General features: G+C 39.1%; 1 protein-coding gene across 2 annotated transcripts in view; it reads right to left on the bottom strand.

The window, feature by feature from the left end:
* MED13L (mediator complex subunit 13L) overlaps positions 1-20,433 on the bottom strand; it is a 396,084-nt gene that overhangs the window by 351,199 nt on the left and 24,452 nt on the right. For both annotated transcript variants that reach the window (XM_005303233.5, XM_005303234.5), the window contains exon 2: positions 8,911-9,148. In XM_005303233.5, the coding sequence (XP_005303290.2) occupies positions 8,911-9,148 (238 nt within the window). The remainder of the gene's footprint in view (positions 1-8,910; positions 9,149-20,433) is intronic.

Raw genomic sequence — 20,433 nt, forward strand, 5'->3', positions numbered from 1 at the left:
TGAAATAGTTAAGAACCTTGAATAACTCTCACTCTCTGCTTGAAACTTAGCCTCTTCTTTGGAGGAGGAGGAATGGAGAGGGAAGAGTTTATTTTTGTAGCCTCTAAAGGTACTTTTTATTACTAATAGTTTTTCCTCTGAAATTTCCCTGATAGTTGTACCACACTTTGTAGCAGTTTCAAAAGAAAACTTCAAATATGAAAAGATTACAAGTGCAATACTAAAATATCTGACACATGGGCCTTGACTAATAACAGAAATTAAAGCAATCTTGAAGTACCACATACTACAAATGATATGGGGAAAAACATCAATGTATTCAGTAGTTTCTTCAATCAGTTCAGAATGATGCATCATTAACTACAAGCTGTTGATGTGGGAGTATATATATTCCCTTAGATGACAACTATAAACCTCCAATATTTTTGTTAATATGAAAAAAGAATATCCAAGTGCCTATGTGAAAACCAGAAACAAAATTCTCATGGATTCTCCCATTTAGAAATGAGATGGATTCATTAAAATGAATTATACACTGGCTGCATGTAACATAAAACCAGTTCTAAAGAGTGGGGGGAGAGACTTGTTTAAAAGGGGAAACAAAACAAAATGAAGACATCTTGCACAGACATAGTAAAGCTCTTGTCAATCTCATGTGTGTAAGAGGAGTTGGCACTTTCCCATGAAGCAATTTCTTAATCCCAAATGAGGACACAATAGCCTCATTTAATATGCCTTCTTACAAAAAAGTTTATTTTGTCTAATCCAAACCTTAACTAGCAATCATTACACTCCAATTAATGGACTGTAGAATCCAAGGGTGACAGCACAATTTTGCAAGTTAAAAAAAAATTGAATTCTCATTTAGTTAACTGAAAGAAGTAAAAATTTAATGATCTCAAAGCTATTAAAACAATGTGTGTTCTGGAGAATTAAGAAAACAAATCTCTTAAATGTTCTTATTATCAGTAATCAGCAAGGAGACAGATTTTTCAATAGCTAATGGCTTTCCAGTAGTGAGATTTGTTTAATTTTGTACTACAAAGATCCTTGTAACTTCTACCCTCAATTCAAACCCTCTAAATTACCACTATTATTTTCAGCTATACCTTAGTATTTTTTCCATTAAATAGTAATCATTATTTAGTTGATACTGACATCTGCTTTTTAAACTGAAAAGCTTCCAAAACATATACAAAATTCTATTTTTAGCTAGATTTTATTCGTTCTTGTGTAAGCACACTCCATTACAATACAATTGCCTGAGGGCAGGATTAAACCACAGTTCCATCTTTCAACATAGGCAGGATTTTAACTGTATTGCCAAACCACGCAAAAGTATTGAATAACCACAGATAAGCTCTCTATCCCTAATGATTTACCTGCACGGAATAAGCCATTTTGGTTCACAGAATTTCCTTCAAAACACTAACATCCTACAACCAATATTGTACAGTTACCAGTATCCTCAGTTTGAGAGAATATCTTCAAAGGACTCATGGAAGTGCAACACTACTGGATTGGATGTAAAAGCAAGGGTTTGGCTCAAGAATCAGACACTGAGAACAATAGCAAAAGAAAAGACTAAAACCACAGGAAACAAAGGGTTTGACACACAAGATTATAGTGCCAACTTGATCAATTTATGTTTAGGAAAGGATGAATCTGACAATGGATTCTTAGATAAACCAGATCTTGCGCTACAGATAAACTTTTCATTATAGTTTACTATAAACTTTAATTCCTGGAACATATGAATAAATATGACCACATCATTTGTGGAATCAGAAGTAGAATTCTTGATGAATCAGTACACAGATACAGAATCACACCTGAGCCTTTTCCTTTCTCAACACAGTTGTGATGATTGCCATCATTTTCCATGAACACTTGCAATGCTGATTCAAAGTCAAAGTGGACAATGTAAATCTGAGAGAAAGCCCCCTATTAAGTAATGGGGACTAGGATCAACAGGAATATAATACAAAGAGTTTGAACATTTAATGAGTGCAATGAAATCCCCCAGATCCAATGGTAAAATTAGTGATTTGGCAGATTTCATGCATACGTTTCTATCGCCAATGGAAGGACCATTTTATTAACAACACATTAGGTAGTGTAGATTAGATCCTTTCTGGGAGGTATCTGTGGTATTTAAGAGGGCAATCGGATATGAAAAGGAAGCAATGAATTAGATTTCACACCCTCACTGAGCTAATGGGAATAAGAAATTCTATTGTTATTGAAGCACCCAAGAAAGCCAACTACTATTTCAAGAAGCAGAACTGGAAATTAGTAGCAGGCATAAGACTCTTCTTGAACATTTATACCTTTTGTCTGCAAGCCTCTAGCTCAGACATCAGTGGGCCAAAAGGACTTGGCACATGTCCTTCTCAAGGAACACTCCAATCTTCTTTTGGATCTTATTAGGACTGTCTACTCTTAACAGGAGGGAGGATTTTCCACAGAGGAACCAGATGGGATTTTTAAGTTAAAGAAACAAACCCACCATTGTGTTGGGTGATTGTTTTAAGTTCACTTTCAGAACTCCCATAAATCAGATCTCAAGAAATAAGAGCAGCCAGCCTAAATTTAACAGTAAGGTCCCTTGACCATGAATCTAGCCGTACAGCTTTTCTGGTAATGGTATGGAAGCCCATGCTGCATATAGGTAATTAACAGTTTTACACAGCTTTGTATAAAAGGTATAGTAATATAAATTAAACCACCAAATTAGAAGCTAAGTGCACTTATGATCAATCATCACTGAAGTATTAAACCCAAACTTAACTCTGACCCCCTTTCCCTTCACACACTTTACACCACACAGCTTTGACCATGACAGAACAAGGAGTAATGGTCTCAAGTTGCAATGGGGGAGGTTTAGGTTAGATATTAGGAAAGACTTTTTCACTAGGAGGGTGGTGAAGCACTGGAATGGGTTACCTAGGAAGGTGATGGAATCTCCTTCCTTAGAGATTTTTAAAGGTCAGGCTTGACGAAGCCCTGGCTGGGATGATTTAGTTGGGGATTGGTCCTGCTTTGAGCAGGGGGTTGGACTAGATGACCTCCTGAGGTCCCTTCCAACCCTGAGATTCTATGCACCATCTACTCAAAATAAAATGTACAAAAACAGAAGTGTACCCTCCAACTCATCTTTGAATGGCAATACAAAATACCTACTCTTAAACTTAATATAGATATCAAGGACCTATCCAGCAGCATTGTTTCTAATCTATGTGACTATGCACACCACAAACCCTTTATACTCTCATGGTTCAGATAAGCGCTGTACCACATAAACAGTGGGGGACAAGGTTTAAGATGCCCACATCAGTAGGCTGCACACTTAAAAGTACAGAGACAAAGCCACAAGACATTCCGGGGGGGTTAACCCTTTCACAAATCAGTAAATCTTAAAGTTTTGCTTTACTACAGACTATTAACATGCTCATTTGTGAACTCTATACCTATTTCTTAAGGTGAGGAGGAATTAACGTGGGGTTATAAAGTGCACAGGACCCATGCAACAGATAGCAAATAAGTTGTTTATGGACTTCTACATGCTTTTTGAGATACACAGAGGCTGACACACAATATGCTCCTGAGATATCTGCCAGATGCTGAAGGACCATTAAGATGTTATTTCAGAACATTTTTTAAAAAATTAACATTGGATTTAGAGTATCAAAAGACACAAAATGGAATCCATAAAGTAAACTGGAACTTTCAGATCCTCCTTCTTTCTGAAGATATGCAATGACAAAAAAGAATTTGAAAGTTTTCAAACTTGTGAAGACACCTAATTTCCTCCCGCCCACCCAAAATGTCTGTTAACTTTTTTCTATCCCTGTCTTTAAAACAAAACAAATTAACTTCCTTCCCTCACCACAAATACATATCTGTAGTTCGGTTGCAATATTTAAAAAACAGTTTGGTATAGAGGAGGGTGGGGTGCGTGCAAAAAAACCCCAAACAAACTTATAGGGAAAAAAGTCACTACTGCTACTCCATAATCCATAAAAACATTGCATAAAGTTTAAAAGCAACTACTTTACTATTTATTTGATGGCAGCATTTAACTATCTACATGTTCATCCACCAGTTTTCCAAAAGTAAGTGCTCTTTTTTGCTTTCCCTTATATTACAGAAACAAACTCATAAATCAAGAGAATTTTCAACAAAACCTGATTCCCTCCTGCAAGAATATATTAAGCATGTCTTCACTATTTTAAAAGCTTTTTTAAAAAAGAGTTCCTCGTGTAAACTTTCTACTAACTATTATAATTAGAAGCAAAACTGTGGCATCAATTATACAATGTTCTATAAAATTAACTCCTCTATTTCAAACCAGGATGGATAAAAACTATGATTGGGAGGGGGAGGGGAAGTTCTGTTTTATTTAAATCACAAATTTATTTACATCAATTTTATTTAGATGTTGCTAGTTCTTTATTTTTCATTTTATAGCCCTAAATTGATAGAGTAGATATTTTGTTCTTGACTCCAACAAGAACCTGCAGAACTGGAATTAATTTGCAAACTGGACACGATCAAATTAGGCCTGAATAAAGACTGGGAGTGGATGGGTCACTACAAAAACTAATTTCCCCATGCTAATTTCCCCCTATTGTTACTCACACCTTCTTGTCAACTGTTTGAAATGGGCCACCCTGATTACCACTACAAAAGTCATTTTTCCTCCTTTTGATAATAGCCCACTTTAATTGAATTGTCTCATTAGAGCCGATCCTCCACTTGGTAAGGCAACTCCCATCTTTTCATGTACTATATAGTATCTTCCTACTATATTTTCCACTCCATGCATCTGTTGAAGTGGGTTTTAGCCCACGAAAGCTTATGCCCAAATAAATTTGTTAGTCTCTAAGGTGCCACAAGTACTCCTCGTTGGTTTTGCTGATAAAGACTAACACAGCTACCACTCTGAAACCTTTCTTTAATTAGTTTCCTATTATTAGAATTTCAGACTTTACACAGAGATTTTCTACTAAGAAATTTCATACTGAAAATGTTAATTCTACTCTGAAAAAGAAAAATCCCCAGGACCTCATGAACAGCCTTATTATGGGGAGAAAAACTCAAAACTGATAAATGGCGTGCACATATTTGCAACCGATACCAGTTTCTGATATACTGAACTTCCACAAGTCAAAGAAACTAAAATACTTCAACTAGGTTATATTCTTCCATATAGGGCCTGCAGTTTGAAGTTGATGGGAACTGTGCTCCCAAGTCACTTAAGTGCTTTTGAAAATTCCACCCTTAGTTGCCTAAATAGAGTTTAGAAACTTAACTTTAACTTTCAGTTGACATTTCGGGCAGTGTGTACTAAACATTCACAACTAACTCTAACATATTGAAAGTCTACATAACTTTTCATTGTTATTACTTAAATGATTTTTTTATAAAATGACAAAGATATTAGTCCACTAAGAGAGGAATATTTAATAAAATTGCAATTTTAAACCCCAATGATGCAAGAGCAATTTAAGCATATGCATAGTCCACTGAAGTGGACTATGCATGAAACTATTCATGTGAGTAAAGTTACATACCTGTGTAATGGTTTGCAGGATCAGGGCTCTAATACTAAAAAAAAAATGGTTTTGAACAAAAATGTGTTCATACAGCAGTTTTGTAAAATTCAAATAAGATCTAACTGATGTGGGTTTAAAAAAAAAGTATAATTTGGTTAATCATAAATTTTTATCTAAAGTTGCAAAAGCACAAATTATCAAATTCATTTTTACAAAACCTCCACCTGATTATTTTTAATATGCAATTTTTAGATCAAGATTTAAAATCAGTCCACTCTCTTTAAAACAATATGCAATGTCTAATTAAAAAACGAAATGATTACAATCAATGGTCTTATATTAAAATCTGTATGATTCTATCGAGTCGATAATGAACCAGTGGCTACCTTGGTGTTAAGGGTGTATATGCTTCCAGAGTTGCTATCTTTTAGGTGATATGTACAAAGCTGACCAGTTAGTAATAAAAGATCCAGTGGAACTTTTTGCAGTAGTATGATATGCTAATCTCAGTGTCTTGTCTCAATTTTAATTTGGGAAATTGCATTCTATCTAAATTCTCCTGCAGTGTTGATTAGATTCTTTACTTTTGTCTTAAATTATTTTGTAGCTCTATTGTGTGTTCTTAAACAATTGCAGGTATTCCACCCCAGAAATGACTGCTTTTCTGTAATGGATGTTGCAATTCCAGTCACCGTGGAATCACTGTGTTTAAATGGCACACTACAATACCAATATATTGTATTTTTTGAATAATTAAAGCAGCATAAGTATAATTAAGGACAATTAGTAGCAGAATGTAATAAACTTGCTTGTGATGTATGAAAAGCACATTAAAGCAGTGATTTCATACTCTTACAAATGGAGATGAAGATTCTAAATAAAAACATTAAAAAAAAAAAAGTGGCAGGAGGTGTTACTTCTCAGTTTCTTGCAACTACCCATCCAATCAGTGGCAGTACTTCTGTCCCCTCTTCTCAGGGTCTTTCTTCTCTTCCATATTCAGTCTCCATGTATTTCCTCCACAGAATATGCGTGAATTGCTCCTACTTTCTCCTTCACTAACCTCAACATCTTTCTCTTTCCTCACATCTCTCCCTACGATCATTTTGTTTCAGAGGCTTCCTTTCTTTCCCTTTTGTTTGAGGCATCATTAGCAGTAAAGAAGAATGATCACCCAAAGTGATAGTGGCTGTACTCCAATACAACTGCACTTTCCTAGTAATGCTGGCAATGTGAAATTGACTACACGCATACAATTTTAGTCAGTATGACACTGCTGCTGGAAAGGTGCCACTGTACAGAATTCACAGACTAGATCATGTTTAAAAATTTATTCTTGCTTGCTTCATAAAATACTGGACAACACAGTTCCCTTGAGCCTGTGCCAAATTTAAACCACAACAAAGTGATAATATTTTTTATTTGCTATATGCTATTCCAAACCATATCAAACAATCTCATCAGAAATTACTTGTCTCAAGGTACTGTTATCTCTGGAAGCAATAACTACTATAATGTTATTACCTATAACATGAGGTGTAAACCAGCTATACCATTTTACAATAAAAATGGAAAATACACGCTGCAATTTCCTTCTAATAAAAAGATCACTTAACTCACTTATGTCCCACACTGCATTTGAAATATTAAATAAATGACATTTCATAAAGGGAATAAGTATATATTATTAAAGCTTAGCTGGGTAAGTAGGAATGTCACCCGCGCCTTCACTCAGAACAGGTGCCTCATAAAAAATTAACATTAGTGGAATAGCTTGATGCAGCACTTCTGAGCCATCTCTTTAATTATACATGACTGCATTGCTACCTGCATAAAATAAGCCTAGAGACACACAGAAGGCCCCTCAGTTCTGAGATTTCACAGGTTACATTGCCAAAAAAACAATCTGGTATTCATGAAAACATGAATTCTGTAAGGACGTATGACAATGTTAGTAGGTTACAAAACAGGATAAAAGAAGTACAGCAATACAATAGGCCGCGCCCCAAAAATTATATGGGAGTGGGGACAACTATGCACAGTGGACAAACACAGCAAAGTGTACATTTAGACTAGTCTGCAAGATTTACTGCTTTATAGTTGTTTTGGTGGCAAAGACTACAGACAGAGAAACTTATGGCAAGAGCCAAGTTGCTCCTTAGTTCTTACTGTACATTTTTGATTCCAAAATGGTCTAAAAATCCTTCAAACACTGTTTACAGAATTAGGCAACTGAGCACCCTGAAAATGTGAACAATTTTTTTTTTTTAAACCGTTGATGGAACTAGGGAAATTAGGTATATAAAGAGTAAAAGTCCATCTCTGAAAGGAAAAGTGGATAAGAGTTAACTAGGAGAAAAACACAATGTGGAAAAAATGAAGGAGAAAATTAAGGAACAGCTAAAAAGATCTCCTAATAGTAAAGGAATGCAAAAACCTTAGACTGAGATTTTCAAAGCTGACTAGAGATTTAACCATATAAATTCCATTGAAATTAATGGGAGTAGTCAACTATAAAAATCTCAACTATATTTCTTAAGAAACCAGGTTTGCATTCTTTGAGGACAGGGAGCTGGGAAAGCATATTTGGTTGTGATGTATAAATATAAATAGTATATTAAAAGGATATAAGTTAAAGCTTCAACATAAACTATAAAGAATACATAATATTTTTTCTACTTGATAGCCCTGCAATTTAGACTTGGGATTTAAACATCTTGATGGGTTTTTCTGATTCATGTATGTGCATCAGGCAGGAATAGCTGATTTTATTCTTATTAAAAACAAAACAAAACACTGGGAACCACCAAAAATCATCAAGGTGTCCAATTCCTAAATAATAACTGTGGGATCTTTGTTACCCTTCTACTCCCTATCTCTTTCCTTCCTTTTGTCTGTTATACTCACCTGTTGCATCTTTTCTCCATTTAGGCTCTAAATGTGTAATGATATCAACATGGCAGACTAGGCAACCATGAAGAACCCCACTGATTTAAATGAGATACCACGGGCTTGAGTTGACTCTACAGAGCAGGTGCCTTTGCTCTATCAGCTAATTTCTAATTACCTTAGACTATATTTTAAATTATGTAAACTTGTACTTACGCTAACTTTACAAGCACATTTGAGTTTGCACTAAAACATAACCATTAACAAGCCAAACCCCAAGTATCCCAAGTCCATTTCAATTCTTGTCTTGTGGTTCATCTGCAAATGAGTACCACCTGCAATGTTGAATTTACATGCCTTTTCAGAACTCAGTATACATAAACTATAACTAAGTCAAATGCAGAAGTTACTTTAAAACCTTCCACTGTAGAGTCAGAGATTTACAAGGAATAAAACAACTTACTATGCAGTTCACGATGTATCACATCTACTAGGTTTGGTTCATCTCCCCACCAGAATATCCATAACTCTTTACAATCCGGTTTGACATCACGACGCCATACACACAGCAAATTGGCCTGCAGGCAGCGGATGAAGCTGAGCAGAATTGGATCATCCTGGGCTGGGGCTGAAATGATGGGGCCACAATCCCCATGACCTTCAAAATTGTACCTACGCCATTTGATGCCCGTGAGTTCAGCCTGAAGAAGGAAAAAAAAAATCATTACGTTATTTTGCTTTAAAAGTAGTTTATACTTTGGTTTTATATTATTTTTCTGATTTTGTACTTTAATTCCTGTGTTCCATTTTTCAATTTACAATGGTAAAATTATTGCTGCTGTGGCTAAACACTTCAATGGGCATCCCCACTTCCCCCTTGTTCTAACAAAACAAGAAACAAACAAGATTTTAGGGCAAATAAAAACATTTTTAGGAGCAAAACATAGTAAAAATCTAGTTGAACTGTAGATGTCATTGTTTCACAACAACCAGATTGTCATCATGTCGAGCTGCTTCACTGCATTTCCCAAAACATTTATTAAAGTCTCTATGATGGTTCCCCACTGTGCTAGGTACTGTACAACTGGTCACGATCCCTGTCCTGAAGAGTTTACAATCCAAGGCCTTGTCTACACTACAGGGTAAGTCTATGTAAGTTACGTAACTTAACTCGACGTAGTCTACATCAATTTACCACGTGTCTACATCGCGCTATGTTGGCGGGAGATGCTCTCACGTTGACATAGTTTCCACCTCTTGTTGAGGTGAAATACTGAGGTCGATGGGAGAGTACTCTCCCATTGACTTATTGCATCTTCACCAGACTGGCTAAATCAGGGATTCTCAAACTGGGTGTTGGGACCCGTCAGGGGGTCACAAAGTTATTACATGGGGGGTTGCGAGCTGTCAGCCTCCACCCTAAACCCTGCTTTGCAGCCAGCATTTATAATGATATTAAATATATAAAAAACTGTTTTTAATTTATAAGGGGACTCATAGAATCTCAGAGTTGGAAGGGACCTCAGGAGGTCATCTAGTCCAACCCCCTGCTCAAAGCAGGACCTAATCCCCAGACAGATTTTTACCCCAGTTCCCTAAATGGCCCCCTCAAGGATTGAACTCACAACCCTGGGTTTAGCAGGCCAATGCTCAAACTACTGAGCTATCCCGCCCCCCGGCTCACACTCAGAGGCTTGCTATGTGAAAGGGGTCAGCAGTACAAAAGTTTGAGAATCACTGCGCTAAATCAATGCTGCTACATCAATTGCGGCAGCGCCAATCTAGCCTGCAGTGAAGACAAGCACTAAAAGTCACAAACAGAGGAAAGGTATGGAATAGGGATGAACCCTGCAGTGAAAATGAATACTGTGAAGAATTGGTACAGCTTTGTTAGGGGTATCTGTAAAGGAAGGAACGGCAGTTACAAAGGAATTAGGAAGAGCCAATGAGTAAGAAATGGAAAAAGCAGAGTCACGGCTTCATCACCTGCCTAAGCAGGCAGAATTTGGGAAGCCTCATGGCAAAGATGAGTCTTAAGAATCGGGTTACCAACTTTCTAATAGCACAAAAATGAACATCCTTACCCCGCCCTGAGGCCCCACCCCTACCACCTCCCTTCTCTGAGGCCCCGCCCCCCTGCTCTCTCCATCCCCCCCCACCCTCACCCACTTTCACCAGGCTGGGGCAGGGGATTGGGGTGCGGAAGGAGATGAGGGCCAGAAATGAGGGGTTCAGGGTGTGGGAGCAGGCTCTTGTCTGGGACGGGGGTGGGATGTGGGAGAGGGTGAGGGCTCCGGGGTGGGGCCAGAAATGAGGGGTTCCCGGTGTGGGAGGAAGCTCCGGGTTGGGGACTGGGATGCGGGAAGGGGTGAGGGCTCTGGCTGGGGGTGCAGGCTCTGGGATGGGGCCGGGGATGAGGGTTCTGGGGTGCAGGAAGGGGCTCTGGGTTGGGGCCAAGGGATTCAGAATGCAGGAGGGGGCTCTGGGCAGGGGACTGTGGTGCAGGCTCTGGGGTGGAACCAGAAATGAGAGGTTCACAGTGTGGGAAGTAGCTCCGGCCTGGGGGTTGGGATGCGGGCTCCAGCTGGGGTGAAGGCTCTGGGGTGGGGCCGGAGATGAGGGGTATGGGGTGCAGGAGGAGGCTCCGGGTTGGGGCCAAGGGGTTCAGAGTGCGGCCGGGGATGAAGGGTTTGGGGTGCAGGAGGGAGCTCAGGGCTGGGGTGCAGGTTCCAGGAGGGAGTTTGGGTGCAGGAGGGGGTTCCGACCTTGGGTTAGGGGGTGGGGTACAGGAGGAGGTTCAGGGTCCGGGTTCCGGCCAGCCGGCCCTTACCTCAGGCGGCTCCTGGTCCGCAGCGTAGCGGGGCTAAGGCAGGCTCCCTGCCTTCTATGACTTCAGGAAGAGGCCAGCATGTCTGGCTCCTAGGCGGAGGGGCCAGGTGGCTCTGCATGTTGCCCCCGCCCGGAGCATCAGCTCTGCAGCCAGCCAATGGGAGCTGCAGGGGCCACACCTCCGGGCACGGGCAGCGCATAGAGCCCACTGGCCTCTGTGCCGGTTGCTTCCGGGAGCCACACTCAGCCAGGGCAGGCAGGGAGCTTGCCTTAGCCCCACTTCGCCACCGACCGGACTTTTAGCGGCCTGGTCGGCAGTGCTATCAGAGCTGCCAGAGTCCCTTTTCGACCTGGCATCCCCTACTTAAGAAGAGATATGAAGGAGAATAAAGTAGTAACTGAAAATGTGTTTGGAGCGGTCTTTTCCTATGCAGAAGGGGTGGTCTAGAAGAAAGTGTAAAAGTGATTAAGGGGGAAATAATGGATTAGGGACCATACCTTCCCTTTCCCCTGTACATCAAGGTTAACACAGAATCTAAATAAGATGCTGATGTGGTAAGAGTGATGATTGCAACAACAGTATTTTTAATCAAATTGAGAAGAGTAAGGTTGCAGTAGTCCAGCTCAGAAAGGAGGAGGAGATGGCAGTAGTCAATACATGAAACAATGAGAGCATGAACAAGAGCTTGTTCATGCTGTGCTGACAAAGAAAGGACAGGTTTTAGAAATATTGTATAGGAAGAAGAGGCAAGATGCATGCACTGCCTAAAATATGTGGTTTTCAGAGAAAGGGCTGAATTAAGGACAATGGTGCTGCTCACAATGACAGAGAAAGCAGGGGAAGAAGAAAACAAAAGACTGTTTTGGCCATGTTGCATTTAAGATGACAACTCCATATCCACAAATTGATATAAGACAGTCAGTCTGTGATGCTGGATTGGAGGGAGGAAGATATAGTACGACAGCAGAGAGCCAGAATTATGAGTCATTGCCGTAAGATGAAAGTCAAAGTCAGGTCCAAATTAAAAAAAAAAAAAAACCTAGATATAGGACCTAAAGATAAACAAGATGAGGGAGACCAAGGATAGGACCTTGAGAGATGCCTAAAGAAAGAGAGGAGAGAAGAGAATGACGACCCACTAAAGACAATAAAAGAGCAATCAAGGAGACAAGATGAAGCCACAAAACCAGTGGAGGAAATGATTTTAAGACGTAGGGATTGGCTGACTATCAAAAACCATAGAGTGGTTTGTGGAAAATAAGGATACAGTCCAGCATGGAGATTTGGCCAAAAGAGTCTTTAGACTTTGGTGAGAGACGTTTCAGTGGGAAGCCAAGAGTGAAAGCTGGGACAGGGGTGGGTCAAAGATGGAAGTGAAGGAAAGCAGTTGCAGACAGCACATTCAAAGCATCTGAAGATGAAGAGAAAAGGATTTGGACAACAGCTTGAGGATGAGGTGAGGTGAATGATTTTTTTTTTTTAAGACAGGGAAGGCAAAGCATACTTGTACTGAGAGGGGAAGGAACCTGATGAGAGTGAAAGGGCAAGGAGAAAAGTGAGAGAGGACCTAAGAGACATTAAGAGACTGAGGGAAGGATGTCACTGGCACAAGAAAAGGAGAGCAGGTATAAAGTCTCAGTGTTGACTACAGGTGTGGAAGAGAATGGAAAAAGTGTGGAACAAGGAACAGGGAGGCCATGCCAAATATTACATTTTTTTCTATGAAGTAATCTGCAAAATCCTGCAAAAACAAAAGAGAGCAGGAAGGAGGGTTGTGTCTGAAAAGAATCAAAGGTGACCGGGAAAGGTGGCGTGGGTTGACAGTGAAGGATTTAATGAGGGCAGAGAAGTAGAGCTATTTAGCTAAGCAGGTAACAGAAAACAACAAAACCAGTGAATTTGTAGGGGAGGAAGTTAGCATGGCTTCAGAACTTTTGCCAGAGATGGTTCAGCAACACGGGTACAAGAACAGAAAAAAGTAGATGTTGGGAGTAAGCTGGCTGCTGACAGGGCTGACCTTGTAACACAAGAAAGCAGCAAAGGAGTTAAGGGTGGTAGGGATATGGGAGTGCAGGGAAGCAACAACTAAGGTCTTGGCTATACTAAAAGGTTTGCCAGCATAGTTATGTTACATGGGGTATGATTTTTTGCCAACATAGATATGCTGTCAAAACCTCTTAGTGTAAAAGCAGTTATAACTGCATCTACACCAGGAGGATTTCCCAGTATAACTATACTGGCAAATCTTTTGAGCACAGACAAGGCCTGAGACAATGATAGAAAAGAAACAGAGGACAGAGAGGAGGAGACCAAAAGAGATCTCACTGATACTGATGGTCTGAAGTCACAGAAGAATTGAGTGGCAACGCAAGGTGATGGGGGCAGGTGGGCATTGTTGAAGATGGATATCTGAGATCGAAAACTCAGCAATGGAGAGTTCAGAGAAGTAGTAGTGCTTGGTGAAGACCAGGTCAAGTTAGTAATTACTGTAATTTTAATTATATATATAGTAATATACAAGTACATTCTTCTCAAACATTTCTGTATTATGGAAGTTTCCACAATGACAAATTATAGTATAGTATTAATGACACTAGAGATGAAAAACTAACATTCTGAGTTTTAAAAAGTTCTTCGTTTTCAGTTCATTTTTAATACAATTCTTCCTATTCAGTAATTATTCTTTAAATCAGTAAAGCTGTTGATATGCAATATTTCCATTGCATCTCCATAAATCCCCAAAAATACCCTGTAGCTGTTGCCAAAGTCAATCAAATTTTTGCAACATTACTGGACACCTTGTTCACATGATAAAAGTGTAAACATCACTTGATAATCACCTCACCTATTGTCAAATATAAAAAAAAATAAATACATTCTACAAAAAGGAGAGGATTGATTGAAAATAGCAAAAATCAACACACTGGTTCCAGTGGTATCAAAAACAAATGTGCATGCTGGGACTAAAGAATTTTGTAAGGTTTATTAAAAAATTAAGAGACTAGTGCAAAATTAAATTAAAGTTCCTTTTAAATACAAATTTTATTTCACCTGTTGACAGAGGCATATTTAGGAAGGTTTAACTCAAACTCTAGTTAGACTTATTTGTTATTATCTGTACTACAGTAGTGGCCAGAGCCTTTGCCCTCATGATCCTAGGTATTAAGACAAGATGCAACAAGGGGGTATAAACAAATATTTATGTATATTTTTACATTCGCACTTGATATTTTAGATATACAATGGAAGCTGAGTTAAAGTTTCAATACGAGTTTTTAAGGTAAACCTTCAGATGGAACATTGCTTATTCAAAATATTACATTATTAAGGTAAGGATATGACAATTCCAATTTTGGGGTATTCAATCGAATATGGAACAGCAGATTCTTAGTAATCAAACTGGGTACAAAGAAAGACTCAAAACGTGTAAAATATAAACATTTTATTTTTTTAAGCAAAATACAAATTACAAATTCAGGTGTATATACAGTAATTATTAGGTAGTTATGGTTATTTTAGAGATATTTACTAAATTAAAATACAAATATTGCTTTAAGAATGCAACTTGTTTCAAAGTGATGTTTAAATTAAAAAACGTGTGCTGTGAATGTGATTATGTACACTAATGTTATTAAAATAGAAAAATAAATGAGACAATATTAACACTATCATGATCTCAATATAAATACAAGATTGTTTATTATTACAGAAAGCATACTGTTGGATAATAGTTGAAGTTTATTATGGGCAGGCTCTGAGATAAGCCTTTCAGTATTCTCAGGGACAAGTATGTAGTAGTGATCAGTGTACATGACGTAGCGATCAGTTTAGATGTTTTCTGCTGCATTGAAGGAAAACGTGGGATTACCTGCTCATTTCTTTTCTACAAGATATGTCCGACACTTCTTACCACCAGGCTACTCCTTATTCTGGCAGCAGATGAAGGCAGTGCAAAACTGTCGATTATGGATCGGCGCTAATCTTAACCCCTAGAATTATTCAGGAGCAATGGTTTACACAACAGGACTTCAGAATTTGCAATTCCTGTATAAAGCTCCTTTGATCATACCCATTTCATAATGTCCTTTGGGGTAATATGTGCTTTGATGAGGATCACTGAAGATTTAGTACAAAAGCCTCCCAAGAGAGAGGGGTCAACAACCTCCACCCTCCCACTGAGTCTCCCTAACCAAGTTTCAATGCCTATTTGTGCACTTGATGAGCAAGGCACCATATAATCAGCAATGGTGCAGCAATAGTGCAGCAATAGTCCACACCAATAATAGAAAGGTAGGGATTTTTTTCTTCTGGATCTTCCATTAAAAACAGAGGCACTAGTGATCTTAATTCACTCTATCATCTATTTTATTTTAAGGATATCAACCATCTGATTAATTACACTCCCATTCTTCTAGAGACCGCATCTTGGAAGCTAGGGACAATTCTGGTTCCACAATCTCTACACATCCAGCACTCACTCTCTCACACATTTGGTCAGACAAATTGAGAGTATATCTACAATGGAGGTTTTTTTCTTCTTCTAAATCAAGTTAATCAATTGCCAATTAACTTAAATTAGCCAACACGTTTGAGGAGTGTCCAGATTAGGATGTACAAACAGGTTGGATAACTCAAGTTAACGGATAGCCAATTAACTTGATTTCAAAGAGTTTGCCTGCAGCAGTTGAAGGGATGTAGAAAAGAACTGCCAAAGGGTCTCAAATACAAGCAGGGGAAAAGCAAGAAATTAGATATCTGGTAGTTCTTAAGCTTCTTATGACATGGGCTGAAGGCAGGCTCCTGGAAAAAAGTTACCCAATACACAACCAGGGCAGCCTTGTAGAGCCAGGTAATAACCCCAGGGACAGATATTCATACACTCAGTTGACCCCACTGGGAAAAGCTCTTACTTTCTCCTCTTCAGAAATCCAGCCCTAATAGGTCCTCCTAAGTGTTTGCTGCCACAGCGAGAGAGGGGCTAGAAGAAAAGCCACCTTTCCTAAGCATCACTAGTAAGGCCTTTTCAAATCTTCTGGAAATCACTACCTAAGTGTGCTGGTCTAAGGTCTTTGTATTGTATAGGAGCGGAAGGCTGCAAAATCTTTGCAAACATAGTATGCACATTTTTTTTAGCTTCATCTTTTCAGAGTCAAGCGAGCTTGAGAAGCACTCTTAAAACAAACAAAAAACAAATAAAACCGAACAAAAAGAGGTAAAGAAGGAAGTAAACAGCAACTAGCAATAAAACTGGGTTTCCTGTTCATTTACACTGAAAAGACAGGAAGCAAAATGAAAAGAATGAGCCAAGAGAAGTTTAGGCTTTGGTCCTGAAAAGCTTAGAAATCATGTATTCCTTTTGATTGTCTCCAGTCTGACTTATCTGGACGAGGAAGCACAACCCTCATTGGTCTGCACTGGTGCATCCAGGACCTGGAAGGAGCTATTTCTCCTGGGAAAGGATGAGTATTTCCTTCCATTGACTCTTTGGGCTGGAACATCATAATTCCTCTTTTCAACAAGTTCAGCAACTGCATTCTCTAAGGCATTTCCAAATACTTCATTCCCTGAAAAAAGTGTTCCATTGCCAGTATCTATTTAGCATGGGAGTCTCCTCCTTACTCCCTCAAAACTTATTTTTGGACAATCAGCCTTCTGTGAATGCTGGAATAATTGAAATCTTATGTTTTCCTCCAACTCTCATACCGTAGCACTGCAGCCCATCTATAAAATCCATGCCAATCTAGTGAGTAGCTGGATTTATATAAGCCATTACTGGATTTAATAAGTTGTCTGTACACTATGGCAAGGAGGACTGCCAAGATACTGTTAAGGATCCGGGGGACAGGGAGTCATACCTAGTGGTCAGAGCAGGAGCCGGCATTAGGAGTCAGAATTGGCACAGGAATCAGCAACAGGCCCAGAACAGAAGTGGAGCAGGAACTGGGAACAGGGATTGGAGATTGCAGGACACAGGCAAGGGCAGGGTTTGATGTGGCAGAACACAGTCTGCACAGTTGCTTGGACAGTCCACCTCAAATCACCTCCTGGCTTAAGTAGTAGGTGCTACCAATCAGACAACTGCACCATAGGCTTTCCAATAGGATTTCCTGTGCGGCCTGACCATCCAGGATTTATGAAGTGCTGTTCCCTCTAACTTGCTCAGTAGCAACGAGGGATTGTCCAAGACCCAGAGTCCCCAAAGCCCTGCATTCTAGACCCCCTGAAACAGAGGACCCACAGCCTCAGATCATTACAGGTACTCTGGATCCACAGACGAGCAGTAAATATTATAAGTAATGTTTGCAGCCCATTAACACTTGTTGAATTACTGTTTGAGCTATATATTTGCAAGAGGGGACAGGATAATGTAGTTCTAACAATACAACCAATCCCAGCCCATGTACAAAAAAAAATTGGCAACATGCCTACTGCTACCATCTCATCAAGGCCATCAAGTGGTGTTTCATCTTTCAAAAGTCATTTCAAGGCAACACACTCCTCCATAACAATCTGAAAACAGGGTTTGAGGATGGATAGATATCACATGTACTTGGGGTTATGTGTTAACACTTTCCATGACTTAATTGTAATCTGCAGCATCATTCCTTAAAGCAGTATTTGTTCCATTATGCCTCATTCCCACAAGAAGATACTGATTTGCAGATTTATGAAGGTTAATATGGCATTAGTCTCCCCATATGAAAAACTCCCAATGTTCTGCATATCAACAATACACTAACAATTAAGGCCCCCGTACAAAACCATAATTGCCCTGTCATCACACTATGGAATATGATGTAGAAAATTGAATGTCTTCAAAGTAACATCATATTATTTCATATTAATTTTTAAACATTGTTCAAATTAGAAATATCTAAAATATGCTACATTAACATGAGTAAATAAAAGCACCGATTTTTGCAGCTCTATGGGAAAGGCAGCATAGCGAGGGTGGGGGGTTGTGGGAAGAATGGGTACTTTTGTATTACTAGTTTTCTGATTAGTTAATTCTGTCAGTGGGGGTAAGGATGAGTTGCTGGATTTGGTGATGTTTATATGGCTTGCATTTGTGAAAAGCACTTATAGCATAGTATACATGCATTTCTTTTATTTGATGTGTAAACTGAAATAATTATTTTTCTGCTTGCCACTACAGCAAACAATGAACTTTGAGAACTGAATGTTTTTGTGCCAATTTTTAAATTAAAGCTGGCTGAATACTACTAGAGGTTTGAAACAGAAGTAATAAACAAATAGCTAACTACAGACACACTACTGAGAACAACACTTATCCAGTATAACGTGCCTCCCTTGATATTTTGTATAAAATTACTAAGAACACATTGTAAGGGGATTGACAGCAATCCCTGTATTCCCAGTATTTTTTGTTACAAAAAAGTTTGACTTTTTAAAAACCTTACACCTTCTTGATTTGCAGCAAGACTTTAATATTTGGCTGGGAGATGGTCTTGGGGTCACAAAGCATCCTTTTCACTGGTCTCATAAAAACCCATTCAGATTTGGCAGAGCTACTGGCCGTTGAAAATCACAATTACCCATTAAGGTTTCACATAGCACATCTTGGTTTTGGCTTATGACTAGAAACCCTGAAGATTCAATTAGCACTGTGCAGGCACTACCACAATACCTCACTTCTGCAATCCAGATAGATGGGACACATGCAAAATAGATCTTCAACCTCCTCTTCCGGCTACCCACCATCAAAATATTCTTTGGACTACATGACGTTGCACTGCACTGAGAAACCAGAGACCAGCAATTCTAAACTAACTTCTCCAACTTATTTAATAATTCTGTACTCTTCACAACCCAGGCTTCATGCCTCACTGGGACATCACACAAGATAGGAACAGAACCTGAATCCCTAATATAACAGATCCAAGTCATGGCCACTTATCTGTATTGTCTGTCAGAAAGGTAAAAACATTTGACGCTCTGACTATGCTATCTGTAAAATGGAGCTAGTCCTGCAAAATAATCACAGAAATGTAGAGCTGGCAGGGACCTTGAAAAGTTAAGTCCAGCCCCCTGAGCTGAAGCAGGATTAAGTAAACTAGACCATCCCTAGCAGGTGTTTGTCCAACCTGTTCTTAAAAACTTCCAATGATGGGGGTTCCACAATCTCCCTTGGAAATCTATTCCAGAGCTTAACTACCCTTATAATTAGAAAGTTTTACCTAGCATCTAACCTAAATCTTCCTTGCTGCAGATTAAGCCCATTACTTCTTGTCCTATCTTCAGTGGACATGAAAAACAACTAATCACAGTTCTCTGTACAACAAATTTGAGGACTGTTAAGAAAAAAGAGTGAGCAAGGACCTAAGACTAAATACGCCCAGTTTCTTTAACCCTTCCTCACAGGTCAGTTTTTCTAAACTTATCATTTTTGTTACTCTACTGTTAACACTCTACAATTTGTCCACATCTTTCCTAAAATCTGGCACTTAGAACTGAACCCAGTACTCCAGCTGAGGCCTCACCAGTGCCAAGTAGAGCAGGATGATTGCCTCCCATGTCTTACATACAACACCACTGTTAATACACCCGTTAATATACCCCAGAATGATATTCGCCTTTTTTGCAACTGCATCATTGTTGACCCCCAAATCCTTTTCAGCAGTACTAACACCTAGCCAGTTATTCCTCATTTTGTTGCTGTGCATTTGTTTTTTCCATCCTAAGGGAAGTATTTTGCACTTGTCATTATTGAATTTCATCTTGCTGAATACAGACCAATTCATCAAGACTGTTTTGAATTCTAATCTTGTCCTCCAAAGTGCTTGCAACCTCTCCCAGCTTGGTGTCAGCTGCAAATTTTATAAATACACTCTCCACTCCATTATCCAAGTCATTAATGAAAACACTTAATAGTACCAGATCCAGGAATGACCCCAGTGGGACCCCACTAGATATGCCCTCTCAGTCTGACAGGAAACCATTGATAAATACTCATTGAGCACAGCCTTTAAACCAGTTGTGCACCCACTTCATAGTAATTTAATATAGGCCACATTTCCCTAGTCCGCTTATGAGAACGTCATGTGGGACTGTGTCAAAAACCTTACTAAAAATCAAGATATATCATGTCTATTGCTTTCCCCCATCTAACAGGCCAGTAACCCTGTCAAATAAGGA

The sequence above is a fragment of the Chrysemys picta genome, chromosome 15 (assembly GCF_011386835.1).
Source record: "Chrysemys picta bellii isolate R12L10 chromosome 15, ASM1138683v2, whole genome shotgun sequence".
Lineage (NCBI taxonomy): Eukaryota > Metazoa > Chordata > Testudines > Emydidae > Chrysemys > Chrysemys picta.